We start from the raw sequence: 26,456 nt of genomic DNA, 5'->3' as shown, positions 1-26,456 counted from the left end.
AGGAATGCTGGTTATACATGAGAGAGGAACATTTCACAAAATGTTCATTCAAAAAATTTTCACGAAAAAAACTTCATTAAAATAGATTTAAAAACCACTAATATTTAATGTATATTAAATTGTAAAGAATAAAAGTCAAGATTTTATTTGGCTCTGTATAAAAAGACCATCTCCAAATAATTCATAACTAGATTATCTCACTTAATATCATTGTATTCAGACCTGTAAGAGATGATATTTAAGTCCACAGTCTTCATTATTACTTGTACCTATGAAATGTATCATGAAATGTATTAACCTCTTCAGAATAATTCAGCAAATCCTTATTTATATCTTTCCCCCATTCTCTTTCAATTGGCTTTATGAAACACAATGTTTTCGTCTCCTGATTGGTAAAAGAAACCACTGTTTTTCTCTCTAACGAAATAGAACAGTAATATTAATAATAGCTTCTATTTAAGGAACATTACTATACTGACAAGCAGGATGTTAAATATTTTACATACATCATCTTTTTCCACCATAATACCTTATATACATTTTAAAAGGGCCTTGAAGCTCAGTGATGTTAAGTAACTTGACTAAGTTCCCTTAAGTAGAAGGCCAGCAAAAGTAGAATTTGAAATCTTACTCTTCCTAGATATGTTACACTAGAAAACATAAATCAGAACACAGAGGTGCTAAGGGCAAAATGGCACAGCAGGAACAGAAGTGAAGGGCTTGACTATTTTCTGCCAGTTCTGCATGCAGCCAGGGTGCCCTGCCCTTCCCTTGAATTTCCCATGCACTGCAGTACATAGAACTTGTGTTGCTTTTTTATTTGGGGCCCTTGTTTTCCCTTTGCTGGTTGCAAAATGCCCTTTAGCTAAACGTGACCCAGAAGGATTTGGTATCTTCACTAGAGCTCAATAAAGTAATACGCTACAGATTTTAGTCTCTATGATTCTTAAAGAAGCAAACAAAGTTTGTCAAGCACTTTATAAATAAGAACAATTATCTTCCCTTGTCTTATATTCACATATGAAAAAGCACTGAGGTCCGTTTATGATAGTGCCTTATTCCCAAGAGAATCTGACCCTTTAATAACCAGATATTCGTATTTCTTAATCAACTAGATATAATGTCTATAAACTTTGAGAAATTTGGACACTCTGTCAGCATGACCACTGAGCTAAGAAAATACATTTGGAACTCACATTTTAACATCCTTGGGACTGCTATGAAGCAGATGCATTGAAGTAAAAGTGACTTTACAATGTTTTATGTCAGCAAGTTAAGGAGAAGACCTAATATATAGCAGTGAAACAGAAGAGAACAGCTAATGGACAAAATGACACAAACACTCAAATCAGGAGCCAATATTACATGTAAATCAGAGCTATATAAAATGAGTTTAGCCTGCAATTTAGTTCTATATTTTCTAATCGATATTCAGCATACACTGTGACCAAGGTAAGCGGATGTGATTATCTCAGATACTCAACTTCAGCACTCACGAAGCAGCACTGATAAAGAGTGATTCTGTGAGAAGCTGACCACACAGTGCTGAGACCACAGACAAGGGGATGGTCAAAGACCTCTGGGTCAAAAGGTTCAAAACTAAGTAGTTACACTTTAAGCTGTAAATAGGCTATTAAAGAAAAAAAAAAAAAGACAAGCTGACAAGTGTTGGTGAAGATGTGGAGAAGTTGGAACCCTATGCACTGTTGGTTGAAATGCAAAATGTGCAGCCACCGTGCAAAACAGTATGGAGTTTCCTCAAAAAAAAAAAAAATTCAGATAGAACCACCATATGATCCAGCAACTCCCTTCTGGGTATTTATCCGGAAGAACTGAAATCAGGATCTTGAAGAGACACTAGCACTCCCATGTTCATTGCAGCACTATTCACAACAGCCAAGATACAGAAATTACCTAAATGGCCATCGACACAGTAATGGATAAAGAAAATGTGGTATATATTATATATGTAAAATGGAATACTATTTGGCCTCAAAAAAAAATTCTGCAATATGCAACAATCTGGATGAACATTGAGGCCGTATGCTCAGTGAAATGAGCCAGACACAGAAAGACAAACATTGTACCTAAAATAGTCAAATTCATAGAATCCAAGAGTAAAGGTGGTTGTAAAGGCTGGGGGGGCGGGGAAAAAAGAAAGTTGCTAATCAACGGGCACAAAGCGTACTGTACATACACTTAAAATTTTGTTAAGAGGGTAGATCTCATGTGAAGTGTCCTTACAATAAAATGAAATTAAAAAATAAACACATACACACATTCAGAGACCTAAGCACCCACTCCCCCCCAAAAAATCCAAAACTACCTTGATGCATCAACTAAACTTAAGCCAAACACTGAGAAAGGGCACACAAGAGGGCTGAAAGAATCACATCACCGTCTGGATTTGACTTCCTTTCCTTAGAAACAATTTTGATAGCCATCCAAGGCAACTAGGTTCTAGAGATTCCCTAAGCATTTGGAGGAGAAACGATGAAGAGCTGTCAGCCCCAGAATACAACAAGGGGAAATAAAATTTCTATTTTTCTAAATGAGATACTTCACTTGAACCAAAATAAAAAAACAAATCTACTGCATGTCCATTTCATCTGGCTGTTTGTAGAACAGGGGAGCAGACATCCTCACTGCATATTTAAAGGGTCTTTGGAGAATTTCTGCCCCATGGTTGGTATCTGAGTGCCTACAGCAAGCTGCTTTTCTTCTCATCAGTTACTTTGGCTGCACGTGAGGGCTTGGGGCTAGGCGGAGGGCACGCATACACGAATGCATGGCACAGCAGTGAGGAGAAACAGCTTTGAGACTAGGCTTACCTGTGTTCAAATGCTGCCTTCTTTGCTTCCGAATGTCCGCATCTGGAGCAGGTTACTTGGTCCCTCTAAACCTCAGCTTATTCACCTATAAAATGGGATAGCAGCCCTACCCACTGGGACCATTGTGAAGATTAAACAAAATTCTGTTTGTAATGTATTTAAGCATGTGGCTGGTGGTAGTTGTTATAAAATGAACAAGATATACTTCTTACTTCAGGGGCTTCCGATTTCTTACCGCTATTTATGGTAGAGAAAATTTATTAACTCCACTTCCAACAAGTATTTGAGTCTCCAGCACTGAGTGACAAATGGATAGAGGACCAGATGCGTAATAAAACAAGTATAATAAAATCTTAACTGTGGAATCAAGGAGGTGAGTAAATAGATCCAGGAAAACTCTTTAGTTTTTTGGTATGCTTAATAATTTTCATAAAAAAATGTTGGGGAAAAAATTCAATGCAGAACAGAAGAATTAATAGATTAGAGAGAATCAAACTGAATTCTAACAGAACAGAAAACCATACAGAGCTAGATCCTTAAGGACACCTTGAACTGTCCTGATTTCTACTGAGACTTAAGACACGGAGGTGAGCCTCGTCACTCACATGCACGGGAGAACTGTCCCACTGCCGGAACCTGTGTGTCTGGGTCAGAATGCTAACAGGTGGATAGAGATACTTAGATCTAAGAAAGGCATTAATTTCACAGCTCTCTTCCACCACGCAAAAAGGCCTTCAATTTCCAAGTCAATCAAGAGGCTGAAAATAGAACAATGTACTAAATAGAGCCACAGCATATAATAAAGTAACAATACGGACTCCGCTTCATTAAAGTGAAAAAGGTGTCCCTTATTTTCTTCTCCTTCTCTTTCTTCCTGGCTTCTCTCTGTCATTTTATGTAGATTCCCATGTAGCTTTTCTCTTGATTATTATTTTTTTTGAAATAGACTTCCATATGAAATCAAGACTAGGGAGTCAATCATAAATTCCTCGCATGTAAGTTATCTGCCCTTGGCAGTAGATGCCCCCAAAATGACACACCAGTATTGGCTTCATTTCCCAACAACATAGTATCAGCTCCCAACTACCATTCCATTAAGAACATGGACGACTTTGGTAAAAAGCGCCAGAGAGTTAGGGAGTCCCGTGACAGTAAGAGACCCAAGTTAAGTTAAATAAGTACAGCAGGCATGGACCACAACCTACTTTTAAAACTGTAATTTGGAAGAAGAAATGACATCCCCCAAACCTTATGTAACCTTATGTCTTCACGGATTAGAGATTGGCCAGTAAGCTTCATCTTTATTATCATTATTAGCTTTCATTTACAAGAATATCTTATTGAGAGGAATAATTTTTGCATTGTTTTTGAGATTCGGACTTATAAGGAAGAGTTATAAATATCTGGCTTCTAAGAAATGTAATACACAGCCACAGATATTTCTTTCATCTCAATGTCATTTTCACCTCATTTACTAAAGAACAGTGGCTTACACTGTCATAAAGCAAATTGTAATCCAGACCTCCTAACATTTCTCTTTTCCTTTATTCTAGTCAAGGACTCTTATCTAAACCACTTTGCCTCCTGCTGTGGAAATGGTTTATATTCTTAAAGCTTTGCTCTCAAGAGGGGAAAAAATGGTACTTAAGCATTAACCATAGTAGTAAAATGTCCCTAATGTGATACTGTTAGTACTCACACACGGTCTATTTCATGGAAATTGTAGTACAGACAAAACACACTTTAATAATGTGATCCCAGGGCTCTAGGGCCACCACTGGGCCGGCTGTTAGCAGTCATGGAGCTGAGATGGAAGTCTGCACGGTGATAATAACCACCGTGATTCAGTGAACACCTACTGTGTGCCAAGGACAGTGTTACAGACCTTAGAATCATGTCTAATTCTCCCAACTATCTGAGACAGTAGGTCTTATCTCCATTTTACTTTTTAAATTTTTTATTAAAAAAATTCTGGGGGGGCTTCCCTGGTGGCGCAGTGGTTGAGAGTCCGCCTGCCGATGCAGGGGACACGGGTTCGTGCCCCGGTCCGGGAAGATCCCACATGCCGCGGAGCGGCTGGGCCCGTGAGCCATGGCCGCTGAGCCTGCACGTCCAGAGCCTGTGCTCCGCAACGGGAGAGGCCACAACAGTGAGAGGCCCGCGTACCGCAAAAAAAAAAAAAAAAAAAAAAAAATTTTTTTGGCCACACTGCACGGCATGTGGGAACTTAGTTCCCCGACCCAGGATCGAACCCACACCCCCTGCAATGGAAGCACGGAGTCTGAACCACTGGATGGCCAGGGAAGTCCCTCACCTCCATTTTATAGGTGAGGAAAGTCTGGCTTAGGGAGGTAAAGCAACCTTATCAAGATCAGACAGGAATTTGCCAAACTGCCTGGCCTCCCTGCCTGGTTGTTCTGCAGGGTTAGATTCTATCCATTTTAATGCCACAGCAGTAAGACCTTGGACAGGTTGTTTACCACCTTGAGCCTCAGTTTTCTTCATCTATAGAATAAGAAGCCTACTACTTGCCCTTCAAAGGGCTGCTGTGACAGTGAACTAAAGCAGGTAATACACATAGCACAATGGCCCATACCTAGTATGCAAGCAATAAACACCGACTAAGGCGAGAAGATGACACTGCTGCATTTTTATGCCTTCCTGGCAATTTTTACACCCTAAAGTTCCCGGAGTTCTTGCCTTTTTTTTTTTTTTTAAACTCATCTGTATTTAAAATATTCTAATACTTATCTCTCAGGACACTATGCATTGAGATGTTCAGGTTTTATTCTGGTAGGCAGGGGAGGGGCAGAAAATAGAGATACTGAAATAATTATCTTCTAGTTCTCAGTCTTGTCTAGTTCCTCAGTATCATTATATTCTGTATTTACCTATTTCATCCAGACCCTGAGAAATCCGAACTATGAATTTATGTATTTACCCTTCTAAGGTAAAACAAACAAAAGAACAGCAAAACTATTAAAACCCTACCACCAACTTCCGACTTCAAGTATAAAATATCCCAGATTTAAATGCTACAACCATATTTGCCTGGTGGGTACATCTTTCTCTGTTTATGAAAGTAGCCATGGGACTTCCCTGGTGGCGCAGTGGTTAAGAATCCGCCTGCCAATGCAGGGGACATGGGTTCGAGCCCTGATCCAGGAAGATCCCACGTGCTGCAGAGCAACTAAGCCCGTGTGCCACAACTACTGAGTCCACGTACCACAACTACTTAAGCCCACACGCCTAGAGCCTGTGCTCCGCAATAAGAGAAGCCACCGCAATGAGAAGCCTGCGCACCACAATGAAGAGTAGCCCCCGCTCGCCGTAACTAGAAAAAGCCCGCGTGCAGAAATGGAGACCCAATGCAGCCATAAATAAATAAAGATTAATTAAAAAAAAAAGTACAGTCATGTGCAAGTGATTTATCTCAGCTTCATCCTGTTGTAACAACCCATCAAATGTATATTCCCCATCCACCATCCAAATGGGTAAATAAACTTTTCAGCTGACATATAACACGGCACACCTTCTCTGCCACAAAACTGTCTATTACTCGGCTCTAAATAATACAAAAAGAGCTTTTACTCTGTTTAACTGACAAAAGTCAGTCAATTCTCACCCTTTGTTTGAGTAACTTTGGCACTAGGTCCTGAAACTAAGTTATAAAAGTAGTGGCATAGCCTCCTTGGCATACTTTTCCTGAATAGTTGTTTCCAGAGTCACTGATTCATTCAACCCAGTATTATTTAGCACCTACTATGTGCCAGGTATGGTGCCAGGTCCCTGAGATACAAACACTGAGCAAAAACAAGGAGGTTATAGTCTGGTAGAAGAGACAGAAATGCACTGAATAATCACACGATCACTGCAACTCAAACAAGGGCTAGAAAGGGAAATGCTACGTGCCTATCATGGGGGGATTTGACCTGCTTAGGGAGGACCAGTGGGCCTTCCCACAAAAGCAGCACTTGAGCTGAGGCATGACTGAAGATGATAAGGGGTCCATGAAGTAAAAAGAGGCAAGAAGAGCATTCTAGAGAGATGGGAAGCAGCAGCACGGGCAGATGGAAGAAAGCCAGTGTGACTGGAGCACAGAGACCAAGGAGACGCTTGTTATGAGCTGAAGCTAGAAAGGCAGGTGAGGGCCAACGCAGATCCCCACGGTCAAGTTAAGGAGTCTCATCTTTATCCTAAGAACAATGGGAAGGGACTGAAGGGTGGTGACACCAACTTATTTGTATTTTGACTGCAGTGCGGGGAACTAGAGTACAGTAATTCACAGTGGAAAGAGATGAACCAGTTAGGAGGCTGCTGGATCACTATCCAGATAAGACTATGGCAGTTTGGACCAGACCAGTGATGAGGGAAATAAATATTTAGAAGGCACACGTTGACAATACCAAGTGTGAGTACTGTATTATGAGCTGTGCACGCATGCTTGGACTTCTGACGAACAACGTGTGAGACAGGTATTCTTTTCTGTATTTTATAGATGAAAATGACTGAGGCACACAGAACTTTCTCCAAAGTCCAGGCGGTAAATAACAGAACCAGAACCCAAGCTCATGGTTATTCAACTTCAAAGCCAACTACAATGTTATTGTGTAAAAATTAGAAACAGAGTTAGAATAAAGGGTCTCTACAGCCAAACTGCAAAACTCAGAAGTCTCTTGATCGATTTCATCAAGGTACCAATGATGAGCCCTGAAGAACACAGCCTTAGGACTCCCCTTCATAACACGGATTCTCTTCTGAAGGTTTACACCACAGAAGGCATACCTATTTCAACGTATCGGCTCGGCAAGTCCCTCATTTCACTGGCATGCCGTTCCTTCACCGAGCATATCTAGAAAAGAAATTCACGGGTTATTTTATTCACCTGAGAGAAAACTCTTCATCACATGTCATTCACTATACGGTACTTTTGCTAAATTAGCTGTGTAGCACTGAAGATGGAATGCACACAACCTACCCTGTGACTTAAGTGATAGAAATGAACTTCAACGACATATAGCAACCATTACTTATATTCTCTGACACTATTCTTCAATAAAGTTTTATTCGAGGACAAAGAAAGGAAGGAAACTAATAAGAGTTTTAATATGGTTTCAATGACCCATTCTCTGCAACTCTACTCACAGATTCCTTCTATCTCTGACAGAGGCAGAGCCAAAATGCCCAGTGGCTAATCTGGGCAACACCCACAGTAGGTCTTGTGTTTCTGATCACATATTAGTAACATTTCACTGTTGCTAAATAATACTTTGCAAAAGTGTCACATGCTCTTCTTCTTCTCTTGAGCATATTAAAATCAATGTATTGGGGCTTCCCTGGTGGCGCAGTGGTTGGGAGTCTGCCTGCCGATGCAGGGGACGTGGGTTCATGCCCCGGTCCGGGAAGATTCCACATGCCGCGGAGCGGCTGGTCGCGTCAGCCATGGCCGCCGGGCCTGTGCATCCGGAGCCTGTGCTCCACAACGGGAGAGGCCACAGCAGTGAGAGGCCCGCATACCGCAAAGGAAAAAAAAAAAAAAAAATCAATGTATTATATAATTTAAATCGGGGTGGCAAACAACAGCCCGGCCCCTGGTCTGTTCTTTTTATGGCCTGGAAGCTAAAAATAGTTTTTATATTTTTGAAGCCTTGAAAAAATGAAAAGGAGGGAGGGAGGAAGAGAGAGGAGGAAATACAGAAACAAAAGGAAAAATACTCAGCAGAAACAGTACGTAGCATGCAAAGTTTAAAATATTTACTACCAGCCCTTTACAGAAAAGTTTGCCAACCCCTATTTTAAATTATATGTATACAGTTTGGATAGAGATTTTATATATTTATTTTTGTATATATCTCACACACAACCCTTAATACATATGTGTGTTAACAGTGGATGTTTTAGGGTGGTAAGACTAGAGATACTTTACATTTTCTTTGCTATATTTTCTAACGGAAATGTATTCTATTTTGTAATAAGAAATGAGAAAAATTCACGTTATTCACGTTAAGTTCAGCCATCCAGGTTAAAACTGAGCCTCAAATGTCCATCAACAGATGAATGGATAAAGATGATGTGGTACATATATACAATGGAATATTACTCAGCCATAAAAAGAACAAAATAATGCCATTTGCAGCAACATGGATGGACTCAGAGATTATCATACTTGTGGTTGCCAAGGGGAAGGGGGCTGAGGGAGGGAAGGATTGGTAGTTTGGGATTAGTAGATGCATCCTATTATATATAGAATGAATAAACAACAAGGTCCTATTGTATAGCACAGGGAACTAAATTCAATAACTTTATGAAATAAATCATAATGGAAAAGAATATATATATGTATATATATGTATAACTGAATCACTTGCTGTACACCAGAAATTAACACAACATTGTAAAGCAACTAGACCTCAATAAAAAAAAAAAAAGGCTGAACCTCAAGTACTGATCTTATACAAATTTCACCAGGGACTAGGTTGTCTTCCTTTTTCTTTTAGGCAGTATTTATTGTGTTAATTTATAGCTGCAACCCTAAGTATAGCTACCATATGAAAAATTCTAAAATACAGAAAACCCAAAGGGAAAAAAACAAATTATTATCTGTTGTCCCAGAACAAAGTGAACACTATTAGCAATCCACACTTTCGGGGAAGCTACTCTTCTCAACCTAAAATCACTACAAATAATTTAATGTATTATTTAAATATCCTTACATAATTCTTTAATGTCTTTATAGTATTTCATTACATGAATATACTGTAATTTACTTGCTCAATCCTATTTTAGACATTAGTTTTTTCTTCTATCTATCTCTGATGTAAGCAATAGTGCAATCAACATACTCGTGTATAAAACTGTTGGACTTTTGTTTCCTTAGGATAAATTCCTAGAAGTAGAATTGATAGATCAATGTACATTTTTTTAAGGTTTGGTTTGGCTAATATCCATGTCCAAATCACTGTCCAGGAACACGGCAACTACATGACAGTACAGTTATCCCTTGGTATCTGCAGGACCCTGGAGGATACCAAAATCTGAAGATGCTCAAGTCCATTACAGGAAATGGCATAGTATTTGCATATAACCTACGAACATCCTCCTATATGCATTCAATCATTTCTAGATTACTTAAAATACCTAATACAATGTAAATGTTAATAAATAGTTACTGGTTTCCAGCAAATTAAAGTTTTGCTTTTTGGAACTTTCTGGATTTTTTCCCCCCAAATATTTTCAATCCAAGGTTGGTCGAATCCACTGATGCAGAACCCACAGACACAGAGGGCCACAGTACTCTCTTTCTCTGCCACGGGACTTGAATCCAGTGCTGTGGAGGTACAGGCATTTACTGAGAAGTGACAGGCTATCTTCTCCTTTGATTGGTTTCTGTCATTTGTTTCCTGTCCATCTCAGACAATTTCCTGTCTGCTCCCCCAGTTTTCCTTCTCTTCGTATAAGTTATTCACTCTTCTATCCACACCTACTAGGGAAACTACTAAATTGTCTAATAGGCACGCTCCACATGCCATCTGAACAACTGCTTTATTTAATGTGTTGATAAAAGTACACAAGGAGCAGTGTTCCATGTGGTTTGAAGTGTAACAATAATATATATATATATATATATATATATGAAATAGAAATATTAATTAGCACTTTTTAGCAACTACTGGGCACCTGTCCTGAGCTGAGGGCTTTGTAAAGCAGATAGGGCTCTGTTCTTAGGAAGATTATGGTGCAGTGGGGGAGACAAACAACTAAGTAAGGCATTTACTTAAGTGTGATGGAGAAGTACAGAAATACAGAGCAGGGGGCATCTACTAGCAGGGATGGAAGACTTCCTGGAAGAAGCGCCATGTAAGATGAAGCAGGAGATACAGATAAAGGGCAACTTGATAGCTTGGGGCCCTCAACTGGAAGGTAATCAGACAGAAGCAGAGAGGATAGGGGAAGGAGGGGCTAGACAGGAATACAGGGGGCAGATCATCATGAAAGAGGAAGATGTCACCCTATGAGCAATGAGCATCCTGGAGGGGTTTAACCAGGAGACTGACATCACGTGATCTGCACTCTGAAAAGATCATCCTGGCTGCACTGTTTAGGGCGGAATTAAGGGGGGCAAAACTAGAGTCAGGGGACCCGACAGGGGGATGGAGAGAAGTGGAGAGATCTGAGAGAGAGTGACAGAACTTGAGGACTGCCCAGGCCTCTTCCAATCCTCAGATGCCCCTGGAAGGTGATACTACCAGTCCTAATGTCAGAGGCTCTGAGAGCTGCCCAGGACCTCAAGGCTGGAGCTGGGACTCACACATCAAAGCCTGCTGGTGTCTCTGGCCATCCTACAGCCTCTCTGAAGACAAGGACACATGACACCACTGGCAGCTGGGCCATGGCCTATTCTATCCCCTAGGTGCTATGGTCTGAGCTCTGTCCCAGAGAGCCCTTACGCGATCTTCCATCACAACACGCACCCCTCCCTCCCTCTGTCCCTATCCCTTCCGTCATCTTCTATCCGTCTTCTCCACACCTGCTCCATCCACTCCGGCAATAATGCCTTCCTTTACGTACCACAGAGACTCATCAATCACACTCCAGTCTCAAGGATCTGCCCCTCCTGCTTCCTCGGCTCACACCCCTCCCCAGCAGCAGCATGGGGTCCTAACCCTAAGATTTAAGTGCAAGGTGTCGGCAGGGCCACGCTCCCTCCAGAGGCTCTAGGGAAGAATCTGTTCCTCGCCTCGTCTAGCTTCTGGTGGCTTCCAGCATTCCTTGGCTGCCTCACTCCAATCCCTGCATCCATGGTCACACTGCCTTCTTCTCTTCTGGGGTAGCACTCCCTCTTAGAGGGCCCACCCAGATAATGCAGGGTAATCTCAAGATGCTTCATTAGTCACATGTTTTGCCCGACTCTCTTGCCGCATAAAGAAACATTTATAGCTGGTGGGAATTAGGACCTGCTGTCTTTGGGGACCATTATTCAGCCTAATAGAGGAAGCATTTCTGGTAACAATCAGCAAACTTTTCACATGTCCCAATAGACTAATTTCCCTTGTCCTTCACCGAAAGAAAAGCAAATCACAACAGAGGAAAAAGCCACTTGGTCCATCTAAGAAACTTAAAAAATATCAAGAACATTACTTTATTGGACCAGTAACCACACGCATGGGATAGGGAGACTGGGAATCACTTTTTTATCATAGACTTTGGGGGTACAACCTCCTTCCTGTTACCTTAAATGTGAATCATGTTGTGTTCATTTAACACATGGAAACAATGACCGCGTGTTCAATTAAGAAAGAAAGAGAACCTGAATCATATCAAGGAGACTTTACCTCAGATAAACAACATTTATTTTGGTGATAACATTAATAATTTTTATGCTTTTCTTTGCGCTGAAGAATTTTAAATAGCCACGTCTCTTTCATGACTTTTCTGGAATTTTCTGGCATAACAATGACAGCTGATATTTATTAAGTACAATATGCCAGATCCTATGCTAAGCTCTTCATTTAATCCTCTCCGAAACATGTGATGTGAGAACAATTAACACTCCCATTTTACAGATTAGGAGAGTAAGACTCAGAGAGGGTCACGCAAGAAGTGGAAAAGTTGGAATGGATCCCAGGTCTGTGTGACTCTTTAGAGCCGAGCTCTTCCATTAGACTATGGCTGGGATACTTTCTCACAGCGTCTTTAACTCAGCTAAGTTTTAGTTTACGTTGTTTAGATTAAGGTATATATTTTTAAAGGGAAGAAAACAACTTTTGGCTCTGAAACATCTAATACGAGAAAAACAACTAGGCATGAAATAAAGGTGAATGGATTTGGGGCCTCCTTTTGCAGAATAGCTTCATTTACCCAGGCACATAATAGGCAGATGATATACATGACAAAATAGCCCCAAATCTTATCATCCATAATAAGCCTGGGCCTTTACTCCACCAAACTACTAGGGAGCAAGCAGGACGATTTCACCTCAACCTTCTTTTTCCTAGTGAAAAAGCTCAGAATCAAAGCTATGGGAAATGAAAAGAACAATAAAGAAAGGGACCCAAGTGAGCCAACAACACCTATCACATACTTTACATAGAGCTAAGGCCAATCGGGTTATGGGAAATTTAAAAAGGATCAAAAAGGCAGCACCATTCTGAACATGGAGAAGTTCAGGAGAAAGGATAGATCTGAAAATCTATGCATATGGAAGAATTCAAGCATGAAATGATTATCACATGACAATAATATGCAGGTGAAAATATTCTGGCTCTGAGGAGCCATTCCAGGACTCGGACTCCTGTGGACCACCTTCGGTAGCTCTGTCTGTAACAACACAGACGTATGAGAAAGACAAGCAAAACTACCTTGACAGAGGGGCCCCAGCCAATGATCAGTGTCACACTGTCCTTCCAGCAGAGGCTACAGGGATACATATCGGGGCGAAGGCTTATATCATCCCGGGGCACATTGGTGATCCTTTGCTTTGAGGTGATGTCAAAAATCTTCACACCCTGGAAAATAAAAGAGCATTAAGCATCCTCTCCTTGGGAGATGGAAGGTAAAAGAAAATTTATTAATGGCCACTGCTAACCATCAGGGATAACCAGCACAGCAAAGTATCGACAGTGTTTTTTAGGTGCTGCCGGGAGCCACAGAAACGTTCCTACTCCACAAGAATCCTGTGAAAACCCAAAACAAAAGAAAACCTCTGTCCTTCTTTCTAGGCAAACTAGATTTTATGAGAGGATGGCACAGGCCACTCAAATCCAACACAAGTGGGAAATGTACAGATATCAACAACTGCATTTCCAAAAAGACAGAAAGTCACGTCTCTAATTGTATTGTTCCACCACAAATACGGGGTTTGCTTTTCCGAAAAGCTTTGAATCTGCAAAACCACTATATAAAGAAAAACACGCCTGACATTTTAAAGTACTCAAATGGAAACATCAAGCAAGCAGCTAAATGAAAATAAACCAAGAGGCCACACGTCTGTTGACCTTGACTGTGACCCAGGAGAAGTAAGAAAAGTCCTGACTGGCACGGTAGATTCTGGGAGGTTTCTACCATTCAAAATGGAATAGCAGGGGACTTCCCCAGCGGTCCAGTGGTTAGGACTCTGCACTTCCAGCACGGAGGGCATGGGTTCGATCCCTGGTTGGGGAACTGGGATCCCGCATGCCATGCGGTGAGGCCAAAAAGAAAGAGGAATAGCACTGATTTGCTAAGTTATACCTCAAAATTCCAAAAGCTATGCCAATGTCCAAAAGGTAATTTTTAAACTTTCTACTCGCCCTACTCATATTGAGTAAGCTTGAGATAAGTGAAATACCAAAAATTAGGATCCCCTTTTTCAAAGGCAGGCCTATTTGGGGTCTGTGATTATACTGAGAGTAAAAGAAAAAGCAGCAATATCCTGCCCTTGTTTCATAGCAACTGGCACTTGCCCTTGGCTAATAGGCAAATGGTATTTTCAAGACCACATTTCCAATGCAGCCCTTTCCTTATTAAGATGCCTCTTCATTTTCTTGGCTATTCTCCATGCCTCGGGTTTCTTCCTCTAAAATAGAGCCCAGAATATGTTGGAAATTACTCTCTCATGAACACCAAAAGCAATGTAATTTCTTTACCCTCCAGGTATGATATCAATCGCTACATGTACCTTTTAGAAATGTCAGTGGCAGGACATGGAAGCAACCTAAGTGTCCCTCGACAGATGAACCGATAAAGAAGATGTGGCACATACATACAATGGAATATTACTCAGCCATAAAAAGAAACGAAATTAAATTATTTGTAGTGACGTGGATGGACCTAGAGACTGCCATACAGAGTGACGTAAGTCAGAAAGAGAAAGACAAATACCGTATGCCAACACACATATATGGAATCTAAAAAAACAAAAAGGTTCTGAAGAACATAGGGGCAGGACAGGAGTGAAGACACAGACGTAGAGAATGCACTTGAGGACACGGGGAGGGGGAAGGGTAAGCTGGGACGAAGTGAGGGAGTGGCATGGATGTATATACACTACCAAAGGTAAAACAGATAGCTAGTGGGAAGCAGCCGCATAGCACAGGGAGATCAGCTCGGTGCTTTGTGACCACCTAGAGGGGTGGGATAGGGAGGGAGGGAGGGAGACGCAAGAGGGAGGAGATATGGGGATATATGTATATGTATATAGTGATTCACTTTGTTATACAGCAGAAACTAACACACCACTGTAAAGAGATTATGCTCCAATAAAGATGTTTAAAAAAAAAAAGAGGGAGGAGATACGGGGATATAAAAAAACCCAGAGAGATGGCGGTGGCAGGAGCGGCATCCCTGCCCTTTGTCGCAGGCCTCTCGGTCCAGCTGTCCTTCTAGCTCTGAACCAGCGTTAGGGACACGGCTTGTACCATATTATTGGCCCAGGCAATCAGATGGCCCCTCCACTTCACACTCCGTATGTTCCCTTCTCCTTCGTGCAGAACTGAAGACTTCCATCTGCTCATCCAAGACCGTTCAAACAGCAGCAACTAGGGGCAAATATCATGAAAACAGAATTTTAGAAACCGAGAATCACATATCAAATTCCTTATTATTTTTGCTTGTCCATTCACCGAGTAACAAACTATTCTCAGCCTTTTAAATGTAGGTTTCTAGTGGTACATGATTTGCATTTGGGGAAGCATTCCCAGTCTATTACCCTATTGAGGACGCTGTTTGAAATGTGTTTGTGTTGAGGTTACTACACAGTCCAGCCACAAGATGGCACCAAAACACCAAAATTCAGGGAAAATGATGCACGCTAGTCGAAAGATTTTTATCACAGAAAGTTCTTCAAATAGTTGACCATGAATTAATTTATTTAGTAAATTGGGAAATCAAAATCTGATAATGTTTTCCCTGAAAATAAAATATTAGCCACAGATTAAACTGCAATGATTAGAAGGGGTCTTTCACTTAACTCTAGAAAAATAATTTAACAATGACTTTTGAGCAGCAATTCATGTCATAACATAAGAGAAATTTGCTTTAGGATTAAACTTCTATAAAAACTTCAGAGTAGCTAGGGTCCTTACTTTAATCAAACCTTCTACATAAATATGTAGCTCTAGAATTCATGCATTATTAAGGATACAATAAAAAAATTTTTCTTGATATATCCAATTTAAATCCTGTAAAAAAAGATCTTTATACACTATGTCATTTAATATATACAAGGTATAATTTATGCGATGTGTAACTTACACTATATAACTTTAGACATGTAATCCTGAAATATACAGTTAACCTTTTAAAAGCAATTGCTGATGAGAGATTCCATAACAGAATTTTAAAAATTCCTATCATAAGCGTCAATTTCAGTTTACCTTAGTATATCCCACCCCCAAAATAGGGGAAAAAATAGGGAATACTGGAGAGTAAATTCACAGTATTTATATTTCTTACATGTCTTTCTCAATGGTTAGGCTCCTAGAGCCAGAAGCGGCAGAAAAAAGGAAAGAAAAAAAAAAAACCCTAAAATTAAATAAGTGTCCACCGTCACTAATAAGCCGAGTTTAGTCAAGTGAAAATGCCAGAAATGTATAAAGTTCTCTATCATCCATGCAAGAGCAAGGTGGCCTCACAACATCCACAGGGGAGACTGGAGACAGGGCTTCTACTGAGCACAGGTGTTCCCAACGGATAAACACAGGACAGAGCTCCTCTACGTATGCTCAGCAACTTTCTAACCCATCTCATCCTCCCCCCGCCCAGGTTCCAAGAAATCACCACCACCAAGCCTCCCTGCCTCCAGCTAGTGACACTTAGGTACGGCCTCCACCTGTGATTCAGCCTCTCCCTTGGCCGTGATGCAGAGAACAGAGCCAAGGTGACCATGGAGTGTGTGCAGAGTTTTGTGACGGGACAGCTCTGAAACTTGGGATCAGAGGTGAAAGCCTGGGAATACAACTCCTGCCACATATAAGATCACAGTTCACTAAAGACAGGTAGCTAAGGACAACTGTATTCAATATGAGGAATTGGTAAGGTCACAATGTCTGTCTTCCCTCTGTGGCCTGGGTCAGGGGGAGGGGATTGTAAGAAGTGGGCGGGGCTCGGGAATGCTCCACAAGCACCTGTTGGAAGGGAGGATTGGCTGGATGGCCAGGGGGAGATGCCCCGTGGCATCAAATTCCCCTCCCTCACCAATCCCCACCTAGAAATGGCCAACGTAGTATCAAAAGGGGAATAATCTGTACCTGGGTGAGCAAAATTAAATATGCCCTCAATTTTAAATTAGAAATTCTGTAAAACATGATAGAAAGAAGATCCCAGTGAAGGCTGTGGTCCAACTCATTACAAGAGAGAGCCCACCTCGGTCAAGTATATTAGCAGAATGACACTCAGTGCAGTGGCGGCTGGAGGTGAGGGGAGTCACAGGGAAAATCTCAGGCAGGGACACAGGGGCCTTGATCAGCATGGGCAGAGTCACACCTGAATAGCCACTCCTGCTGTTGCTTGGAGACACAGCTTGGAAGAAAGAAGCAGGCAGGCTGGCACAGGAGGGCAGTTGTGCCAGTTATGTGAGGTGGGCAGTGCCTGTAGAAAGTTACCTTAATAAATACAGAAAGCAAGCTTTAACAAAAATCCAGCACTTCCCTGCTGCACCAATGATTACATTCTTTGGTAGCTGTTTTCCCAACAGACACTGTGTTCAATTCAGCAAAAATGAAAACATAAAACTTCCTTCTCCCACAACTGTCCAGAGTAAAAGATGTGGAAACATTCTCACAAAATCTACAGACAACTTCACAGCCACTTCTAGTAAATATGAGCTAACGAGAAGAAAAACTAGCAATATGGAAAAATACACTATTTGAAAACAATAAAACTTGTCTAGGGAATAAGAAAAAATCTCCCACTCCTGACACATGAATAAGACATTCCGTAAAGCAGAGAAGAACTTTACAAATAATTCTCCTTATTCTCAGGTGACAAGAAAATTAAGCAAGAAATTAATAACAAAGGATAAGAAGAGCAAAACAGAAAAAAACTGAAATAAAAAAATACTCTCTCTCCTTGGGTAAAAGAGGAAATCGGGGCTTCCCTGGTGGCGCAGTGGTTGAGAGTCTGCCTGCCAGTGCAGGGGACATGGGTTCGAGCCCTGGTCTGGAAGAATCCTACATGCCGTGGAGCAACTAGGCCCGTGAGCCAGCACTACTGAGCCTGTGCGTCTGTAGCCTGTGCTCCGCAACAAGAGAGGCCGTGACAGTGAGAGGCCCACTCACTGCGATGAAGAGTGGCCCCCGCTCGCCGCAACTGGAGAAAGCCCTCGCACAGAAACGAAGACCCAACACAGCCAAATAAATAAATAAATAAATAAAAAGAGGAAATCGAACTGCAACCAGAGCACTTGGAAAATGAAAATACAAAGAGCACAGACCTAAACTTTAGGGGATGCAATCAAAGTTGTAAACAAGGGAAAGTCCATAGCTCTCAAAGTTAATAATGAGCAAAAACAGATGTGTGCGTACTAGCTACACAGCAAAAACAAAATACTTTATCGAGGGAGAGAGAAGGAGAACTAAATAAATGGAAAGATATATTACGTTCCTGGATGATAAGACTCAAAATTCTCATTGAAGAACTTAAGTCTTACGAAGTTAACCTACGATTTTAATGCAAACCCAAAGAAAATCCCAAAGGAACTTTTTCTAGAGCTTCCAAAATGCTATGAATTCATTTGAAAATATGTGAGAATAACAAGAATTTTTTTAAAAAATTAAGCAATTTGGGGGTGGGGCTGTGGATGTGCCCTGCCAGACAGTAAAACATTATATGAAATTAACACCCCAAACAGTACAGCAGTGGTCTCAGAATTGACAGGTGAAGGAAAAAGGAAAGAAAAAAACTGACAAAGATGAACCAAAATGATAAGGTCAGACACTGGGGTTAGGGACATGGCTGTGTGTGTACGTGTGTGTGTATGTAGGACCCATAATCCTTCTGGAGGATCCTTTAGCATTATGGGCTCAAAGCTTTAAAAATGTCCCCAAGAAGTCCTAGCCTAGAAATTTATGCTAACAAGTGATCTGATAAGTGAGCAAAGAGTTATGTAAAGTTATTTATAATGGCCAGAAATAGACTGAGTAAAATGTAGGAGAGCTACACAGCTGAAGAGTATACAATCATTTCTAAATGATTTTATATATGGACTCTTATTAACAGAAAAAGAAGTTCAGGGCATATTAAATAAAAAAGCAGATTGCAAAACAGGATTAAATATGATGACTTTTAAATAAAATATGAATGTGTATCCATATATTAAAATCTGAAAGACACATTACAAAGTAATCATAATTAATTCCAGAAAGAGGTGACAGGCGATTTTATATTATTTCTATTTTATAATTATTCCGCATGGCATATGTGAATTATTTTTTATAATGTTAATATGCGGATGAAAATCCATTCTCTAATTTGTATAGTCAGGATAATTTAGGGGAAAGTTTGAAATAAAACAATATCAAAAAGTTCACTGGAACTTGAAGGAATGGTTGCAGCATCCTGACTATGCGTTAGAATTAATTCACATAAACTGTACCTATTTTTTAAATAAAACATTTAACTTTAGAAAATTGTTAATAAAGTCTTGCTGTAATTCCAATTCAAATCAAACTCACTCCACTCCATCCTTTCTGCTGTGGTCAGTGTGCTTTAAGTTATAGGATGAAGCTGAGGCCACCAGCCTCCTTTGTCTCCTGCTCTAGCTCCAAGGGAAGCTTCCAGCAGAGGGCAGGAAGAAAAGGAGAGAATGCTGAATTCAGTCTGAGTTTTCAGAGTTCTATTACAATAAACCTTGTGTAACCTGCTCTGACACAAATCAAAGGAGCAAAGGAGCTTCTCCCTTATTTTTATAATTCGGACGGCGGCATCAGTGGTACCCATTCTGTGCCACTGATGGGTACTCAAAAACAGGAGGTGAGGGGCAGCTAATATCCTAGCTTCTGTAAATGAAATAAATTTTAACTAATTTCCATTACAATTTTAGACACGATTCATGTTATTTTTCCCATGTCTTTCAAACGGCAGTAGTTTCATCACTTTATATTTGAAAACTAAGAAATTTATATAAATTTTTATATAAATTTTATATGTTTATATTTGAAAACTAAACAAACAGCCTTAAATAATTAGACAGAACCATCATTTTGGAGAATTCTTCCGTAAGTCAAAATAACTTCCCCCTGATTTCCTGGTTCTACATACGTCTTACGGTCATGCTGGTTCTGAGTCATGTGATCGTTAGCACCATTTTATATCTAGTTCACTGAGATCATGTATTTTCTTCTCCTCTTCCTAGCAGACTGCAAATCCATCGGGGAGAGAAACCACATCTTATAAGTACTTTGCTAGACACACAGGAACAACAAATATTAGATACTGAGTAGGCTTTCCTAGGTCTGCAAGTCTTATTCTTTCCTTTGTGGTCCATACACACAATGTATGAAGAGCGGCGTGATTCCCAAATCCTCCAGTTACTCGGCCCATCTTTAGTTAGTAAGGTCCCTACACTATTTCAGACACATTGGCATCTGCCCTAATCTCAAAACTCTACAGGAAAAGGACCCTGAGACTGACTCATCCAAGGAAAACATCTGTACCTTGAGAAAGGGCTCATTTATTCTGACTCTATGTCCTACTCCTGAAATGCTGGTCTCTTTCCCTTTGCTCAACGCCAGAGGATATAATTTGTGTACAACTTGTCAAAAAGTTGGAAAGTCCTTTGAAGGTGAGTCCTCCCTTAACTGCAGCCCCTTGATTTCAGGGATGTCTACTGGCCTCTCATTTGGCCTGAGCAGTGATCCCTGGAATGGGTTTGACTGCCTGCTCCAGGGCTCTCTGGACTGTCACAGGGCCCACTTCTCCTGGCCGTCCCGTCACCCGGCCTGCCTCTCTCCTCTATGTTACCTGCCTGACCCCTTGAAGCATTTATTTCTGCCTTCCCTCTCCACTCAATTCTTTTTTTAAATTATTTTTATTTTATATTGGAGCATAGTTGATGAACAATGTTGTGTTAATTTCAGGTATACAGCAAAGTGATTCAGTTATACATACATGTGTATCTATTCTTTTTCAGTCTTTTCCCATTTAGGTTATTAAAGAACATTGAGCAGAGTTCCCTGTGCTATACAGTCGGTCCTTGTTGGTTATCTACTTTAAATAGAGTATTGGGACGTGTCAATCCCAAACTCCCAATTCACCTAATTCTTTACTTGTAAGTCCTATTTCCTAATCCACACATAGTATAAAACCTTAAACGTCAGCTAGTAATTATGGAATTATTCCCATTACTGACCTTTGAAACTCTTCAAGTACAACCATGCTGTACATACAGGATTTGATGGATAACATTCTGTAAGACATAGAGTTTCAGACAGGAGGGGTCAGGATTTTTCCAGCCTTATCTATGGGCATTTCAGGCAGAAACACACTATCTGGCAGGAATGACAAAGAAAGCTCTGTTTCGTCAAGTTAAGACGAGACAATCTGCTTTTCTTACACACATTCTACACTAATTTAACTACCACAAAACTATCTGCCCGTATTTCACTGACATTTAATAAAATCCATTTCTTTCTTGCAGCCATAAAACTGCCTAGAGACCTACTGAGCACAAATCTTCTGCAAAGCATTTTAGAGGGGAAGCCATTGGGTGAACTACCCTTAAAAGCAGCTGGTTAATTTATTTGGTTCATCTTCCACATCCTGTAATACTGAGTTGTCATTATCACAATACTGAGAGCAATTTAAGCTCAATGGGAGCTAAGTACATAGAGAGGAAAAACTGTTTCCAAGAGGTTTATTTTTTTGTTGGAGAAAGTATTTTAGGGCTTTATTTCCCATAAATCCACATTCTGGCAGTCAGCACTCTCAGTACTTATATTTCAATAGGAGCCCTCAGATCCTCAGCAATATACTTTATTCTCCTATGTTTTGTGCTGATAAATCTATCTAGAACTTTCCTGCACCACATCCCAGCATCTCCCACACATGGGCATGATTCCTATTGGGCTGTAATAAAGCTGCCAGTTCTGGTAGCCTAACACCCGTCATTACCCATCACCATTCTTCCCTCATGGAGGAAAGGGAGGGTGATTGGCCCTTTTTTAATCACTTTGTGATCTTCCAAGTATATATATCATTTGAGTCCTTCAGGCTCCCTAAGCACCAGCATCACTGCTTGTTCTGAGTCTGGGGTCTAATAAGCCCATGGGCAAGGGTGTTCCACCAGGAAGGATCGAGAGGCTTGGAGAAAACAGACACCACAAAAGACAAAATGCTTGATCAGAGAAGATGCTGGAGTGTGAGATAATAAAACAGAGAAATAGTGAAAGAAAAGCAAAACCCAGCAAGTTAAAATATGCCAAATAAGGGCTTCCCTGGTGGCTCAGTGGTTGAGAGTCCGCCTGCCGATGCAGGGGATGCGGGTTCGTGCCCCGGTCCGGGAAGATTCCACATGCCGCGGAGCGGCTGGGCCCGTGAGCCATGGCCGCTGGGCCTGCGAGTCTGGAGCCTGTGCTGCGCAATGGGAGAGGTCACAACAGTGAGAGGCCCGCGTACCGCAAAAAAAAAAAAAAAAAAAAAGCCAAATAAGGCTGTCCCAGTAAAAATAGACACAGGGCATAATGATGGGGAGGACTTGTCACAGAAGGATTTTTAAATCCAAGATTGGAAGAGATTAGGGATAAAATTGAAAAAGTCAAGAGGGCAAGTAAAAAATAAATTAGTGACCTGGGGTGGTAGCTGGCTGCTGACAGCAGATAGGAGTCTTGAATCTTGATGGAGACAGAAGTGACCGAGAAGAAACCCACAGAGCAGAGAACACCTTTGTCCTGCTTCCTGCTTTGGCTCAGTACCAAAGTTTAAAACACACAGCCTTTCTAAACATCATTGAGAGAGAACTTAAAACACGTAGGAAGAAAACAGGGATTTCCCAAATATATTACTGCTTTCAATTCGGTGGTTATTTCCTGCATCCCCTTTCCCAAAAGGTGAGTTAACACGTTTAAAAGCAGTTAAACACAGGCCAGATACTGCTACCAGAGAAAGTCTCTGTACACAGATGGATTTCCAGAGGCCACCTCACAGGCTATTTGCTTCCAAGCAATACCTGAATAGACACAACTAAAACACAGCACAGGTTTTGGACAAATCCTTGAAGTTAACTATTCCTGTGAAAACTATGTAGCCAGAAATATGCTTTGAAATTAAAAAAAACACCATATCAACATAAGGTAACAGTCAATTTGGTGACCAAGAAATACAAGCTATGGGTTCAAGGTGAACCAAAGAAGTTAAACATAAGATATGCCACTTAGGAGCAGTCCCTTTATATTAAAAAAAAAAAACAACAACAACACTCAAAAAACCCCACACAAAAACAAACAAAAAAACTAGCAATGACAGAGAGATATAGATCTATATATCTACTCGCCCATCTGTATGGGTTTAGCAGTCAACTGTAGCCAGCATGTGAGGCAGACTCCAATTCAAACTAGCAATCTGCAGTTTCTTCATATGCAACTCACAATTGTAAATGGGATTCCAGAAATGAATGGGGCATTTAAAAAATAGTTTTACCACTAAAAACAAAACAAACAAGCAAGCAAACAGAAAACCTTCCAGGTGGGTCCTGCAGACTTAATAGAGCTGGTTGTTCATGTCAAACACCTTGGGTCTGTTTTTCAGTTTGCAGCTGTCTGAGGGTCTGTTTCCTGGGGCTGGCTTCAAGGTTGGACCCCTTGCCCCGCTAAGAGTAGAGAAAACACAAAAGCCATCCACTGGGTGATGAAACGAATTAATGTTCTGTGTGATGAACAAATATCTCTAATTTTAACTACGCATAATCTCAATCGTTGACGACTCAGGGGGAGATCTTTGCACAGCGAGGGTATGAAAAAGAAACACAGAACTGCTAAGTCTTGAATAAGAGAAAGAGTCACCTGAACACACAGGTTTACGGATCTGAACAAGCACTTCAATCAATGCAAAGTAAAGCAAAAGGGAACCAGCAAGGACCTACTCTATAGCACAGGGAACTACACTCAATATTTTGTAATAACCTATAAGGGAAAAGAATCTGAAACATAATATGTACACACACACGTATATACATATATATATAATGGAATCGCTGTGCTGTACACCTGAAACTAACACAATACTGTAAATCAACTGTACTTCAAGTAAAAAAAAAAACAAACAAAGTGAAGCAAAAGGGGAAAAGTAAAGATCAGGACACTGCCTACAGAAGAAACCAAGTGAAATGAACCTGCCTTTAACTGGGCACTGTGGCTTGTCTCTGAGAGCCTCCAAGGAAGCAGCAGGACAGATGGTTTGGGGGCAGACTCACATCTATGGAGTAGAATATATTCGTCCTCTTTGTACATGGTTCAGCATCTACTCTAAAGCCTCATTATGACTCCTATATAATGCCTCCCTAGAACAATAATTATTCCAGGTTTAGCTAAAATTGGAGAAAAGGCTGCAGGCTGTTCAGTAAGCAGCAATAATTTGTGCTCAAACTGACAATAAATATCAAACGGACAGTCGTCAATTGTCCTGGCTTCTATGGTAATATTAAAAGCTGCCCCGAGCTAAGAATACAACCAGAGAAATCACAAAGGAAGAGATATAAGTGACAAGTAAATAAAAATGCTCAAAATCACTAATAATTCAAAGAAGTTACAAAACAGCACATTGGAATCTCTTTCTATGTATATCAAATTGGCAGGCTGGTAACGTGAAACGGGTCCTCTAACACAGATGGTGTAAATCAGTATGTTTTCTGGAATGTACATTTACTTGGCAGTTATGTATCCAAAGCCTAAAAGATAATCATAATCTTTGACCCAGTAATTCTAATCGTAGTGCTAGAAAAACATTCAGAAACACAGACAAAAGAATTCTAGCTTCATTACAGCATGATTTATGCTAACCCCAAACTGGATACAACCTAATGGTCCAATAATATGAGAATGATTAAGAAAAGTAAATAGACCCACAGGATGGAATATTATGTAACCATTAAAGAACATCTGAGCTAAGATTAGACTTCAATAATGTAGGGAATTTCATATGATTTACAATGCTAAGTTGAAAACAACAAAAATAGCTGGGATTACTTTATACATTCTTTTATTATTGCTTTTTATTATTATAAAAGGCATGTTTTCTACCAAAAAAAAAAAAAAAAAAAGCAGAAAATAAAAGCCAATGAAGGCCAGAAAGAACACTAATAATCCTGCCTGGATATTGTTAATAATATATGTTAATATTATTAATATTGTTAATAATTTGGTATACAGCTTTCCAAGAAATTGCTACACCATTTATATTTCTACCAAAAAAACGAAATCAGACCATACATATATTTTCATAAAGTACCTCAATAGAAGTCATCTAGCAAATGTCGGGCATTTTATTTGTCACAACGAAGAAAGAGAAAAGCTGGCATGCAGGAACTGGCCTCCCATTCGTGTTCTCCGGGTGAACATAAACAATCTCACAGAACGCCAACATCAGACAAGGCCCCGTGACCATGAGATGAGGACAAAACCAGGACTACTCCATAATCATATCTGAACACTGACAGGATATCAATGTTTTCCAAGCCACATAAATGGCCAGACACCTCCCTATCCTGGCTAAAAGGAGAGACTGCTGCTTCTTTATCAACATGTCGTTAGCCCTCATTTGGTCTGTCCTCCTTCTAGATATGATGTATTAAGATACCCAGTGGTGGAATTACTCTTGCTTCCTGACAGCACCCGATCCAGAGCAAAGTTCTGCTTCCTTAAACCCTCCCCAAACCACCTTTCATCAGCCCAAATCCTGTAACGCCCTCTTCCTCATGCCTGGTGGGTGTGTTCCGGAGATCTGTGGCCGCAGGGCACTGACACAGCTAATTCACCACCGTTAGATGTTGATTTTGTTCAAATTTGCACTGTTACAAACATCAAAGAGGAATACTGGCTGAAAATGAATTAGAAAACTGAGAGGGATCAAACAAACAATTGGGGTGGGGGGGAAAGCCCCAAATGCTTAAAGACAAAGGACTGCAAAATTACCTCAACAGTACTATATACATACATATATACCTACACATATTTTTTCCTCTCAAAAGACTGGGAATACTCATTTTCCTGCCAAATCACCATTCTGACTAATGGTCTTATGGGCTGACTGCTTTCCACCAGCAGCATTCCTCCTATCTCCTTTTGGAAACGGACCACCATTCCTGAAATCCAGATTCTATATGCTCACAGCACCTTATGTGGACCCTCTAACCGAGCTGTGCTCAAGAGGTAGAACTATTCACGCCAAATAGCCCTGTGAAATGACTGTGGTGTAGTCCGCACTGGTGACACCAACTTATAATTGCAGTAACTGTGACCCCTTGCTATAGAGCCTTGTCTTAAAAAAAAGGGGGGGGGGGGACAAAGGGAAAAGCTTCTCAAGGTTAATGACATTTATATAGCCTTATCTTTTTAAAAATTTTATGTTATTTTTTTGTTGCAGGAGAGTTGATTTACAATGCTGTGTTAGTTTCAGGTGTACAGCAAAGTGATTCAGTTTTTTATATATATATATATA

General features: G+C 40.5%; 1 protein-coding gene across 2 annotated transcripts in view; it reads right to left on the bottom strand.

Annotated features, from left to right (window-relative positions):
* VPS41 (VPS41 subunit of HOPS complex) overlaps positions 1 to 26,456 on the bottom strand; it is a 153,012-nt gene that overhangs the window by 59,016 nt on the left and 67,540 nt on the right. For both annotated transcript variants that reach the window (XM_007455327.1, XM_007455328.1), the window contains 3 exons: positions 15,227 to 15,346; positions 13,190 to 13,336; positions 7,617 to 7,683 (listed from right to left, as the gene is read on the bottom strand). In XM_007455327.1, coding sequence (XP_007455389.1) covers positions 7,617 to 7,683; positions 13,190 to 13,336; positions 15,227 to 15,346 — 334 coding nt within the window. The remainder of the gene's footprint in view (positions 1 to 7,616; positions 7,684 to 13,189; positions 13,337 to 15,226; positions 15,347 to 26,456) is intronic.

This window comes from Lipotes vexillifer, unplaced genomic scaffold (genome assembly GCF_000442215.2).
Source record: "Lipotes vexillifer unplaced genomic scaffold, Lipotes_vexillifer_v1.1 scaffold234, whole genome shotgun sequence".
NCBI classification, from domain to species: domain Eukaryota; kingdom Metazoa; phylum Chordata; class Mammalia; order Artiodactyla; family Lipotidae; genus Lipotes; species Lipotes vexillifer.
Note: the sequence above shows the minus strand (reverse complement) of the source record. Positions and strands in the feature narration are given on the sequence as shown.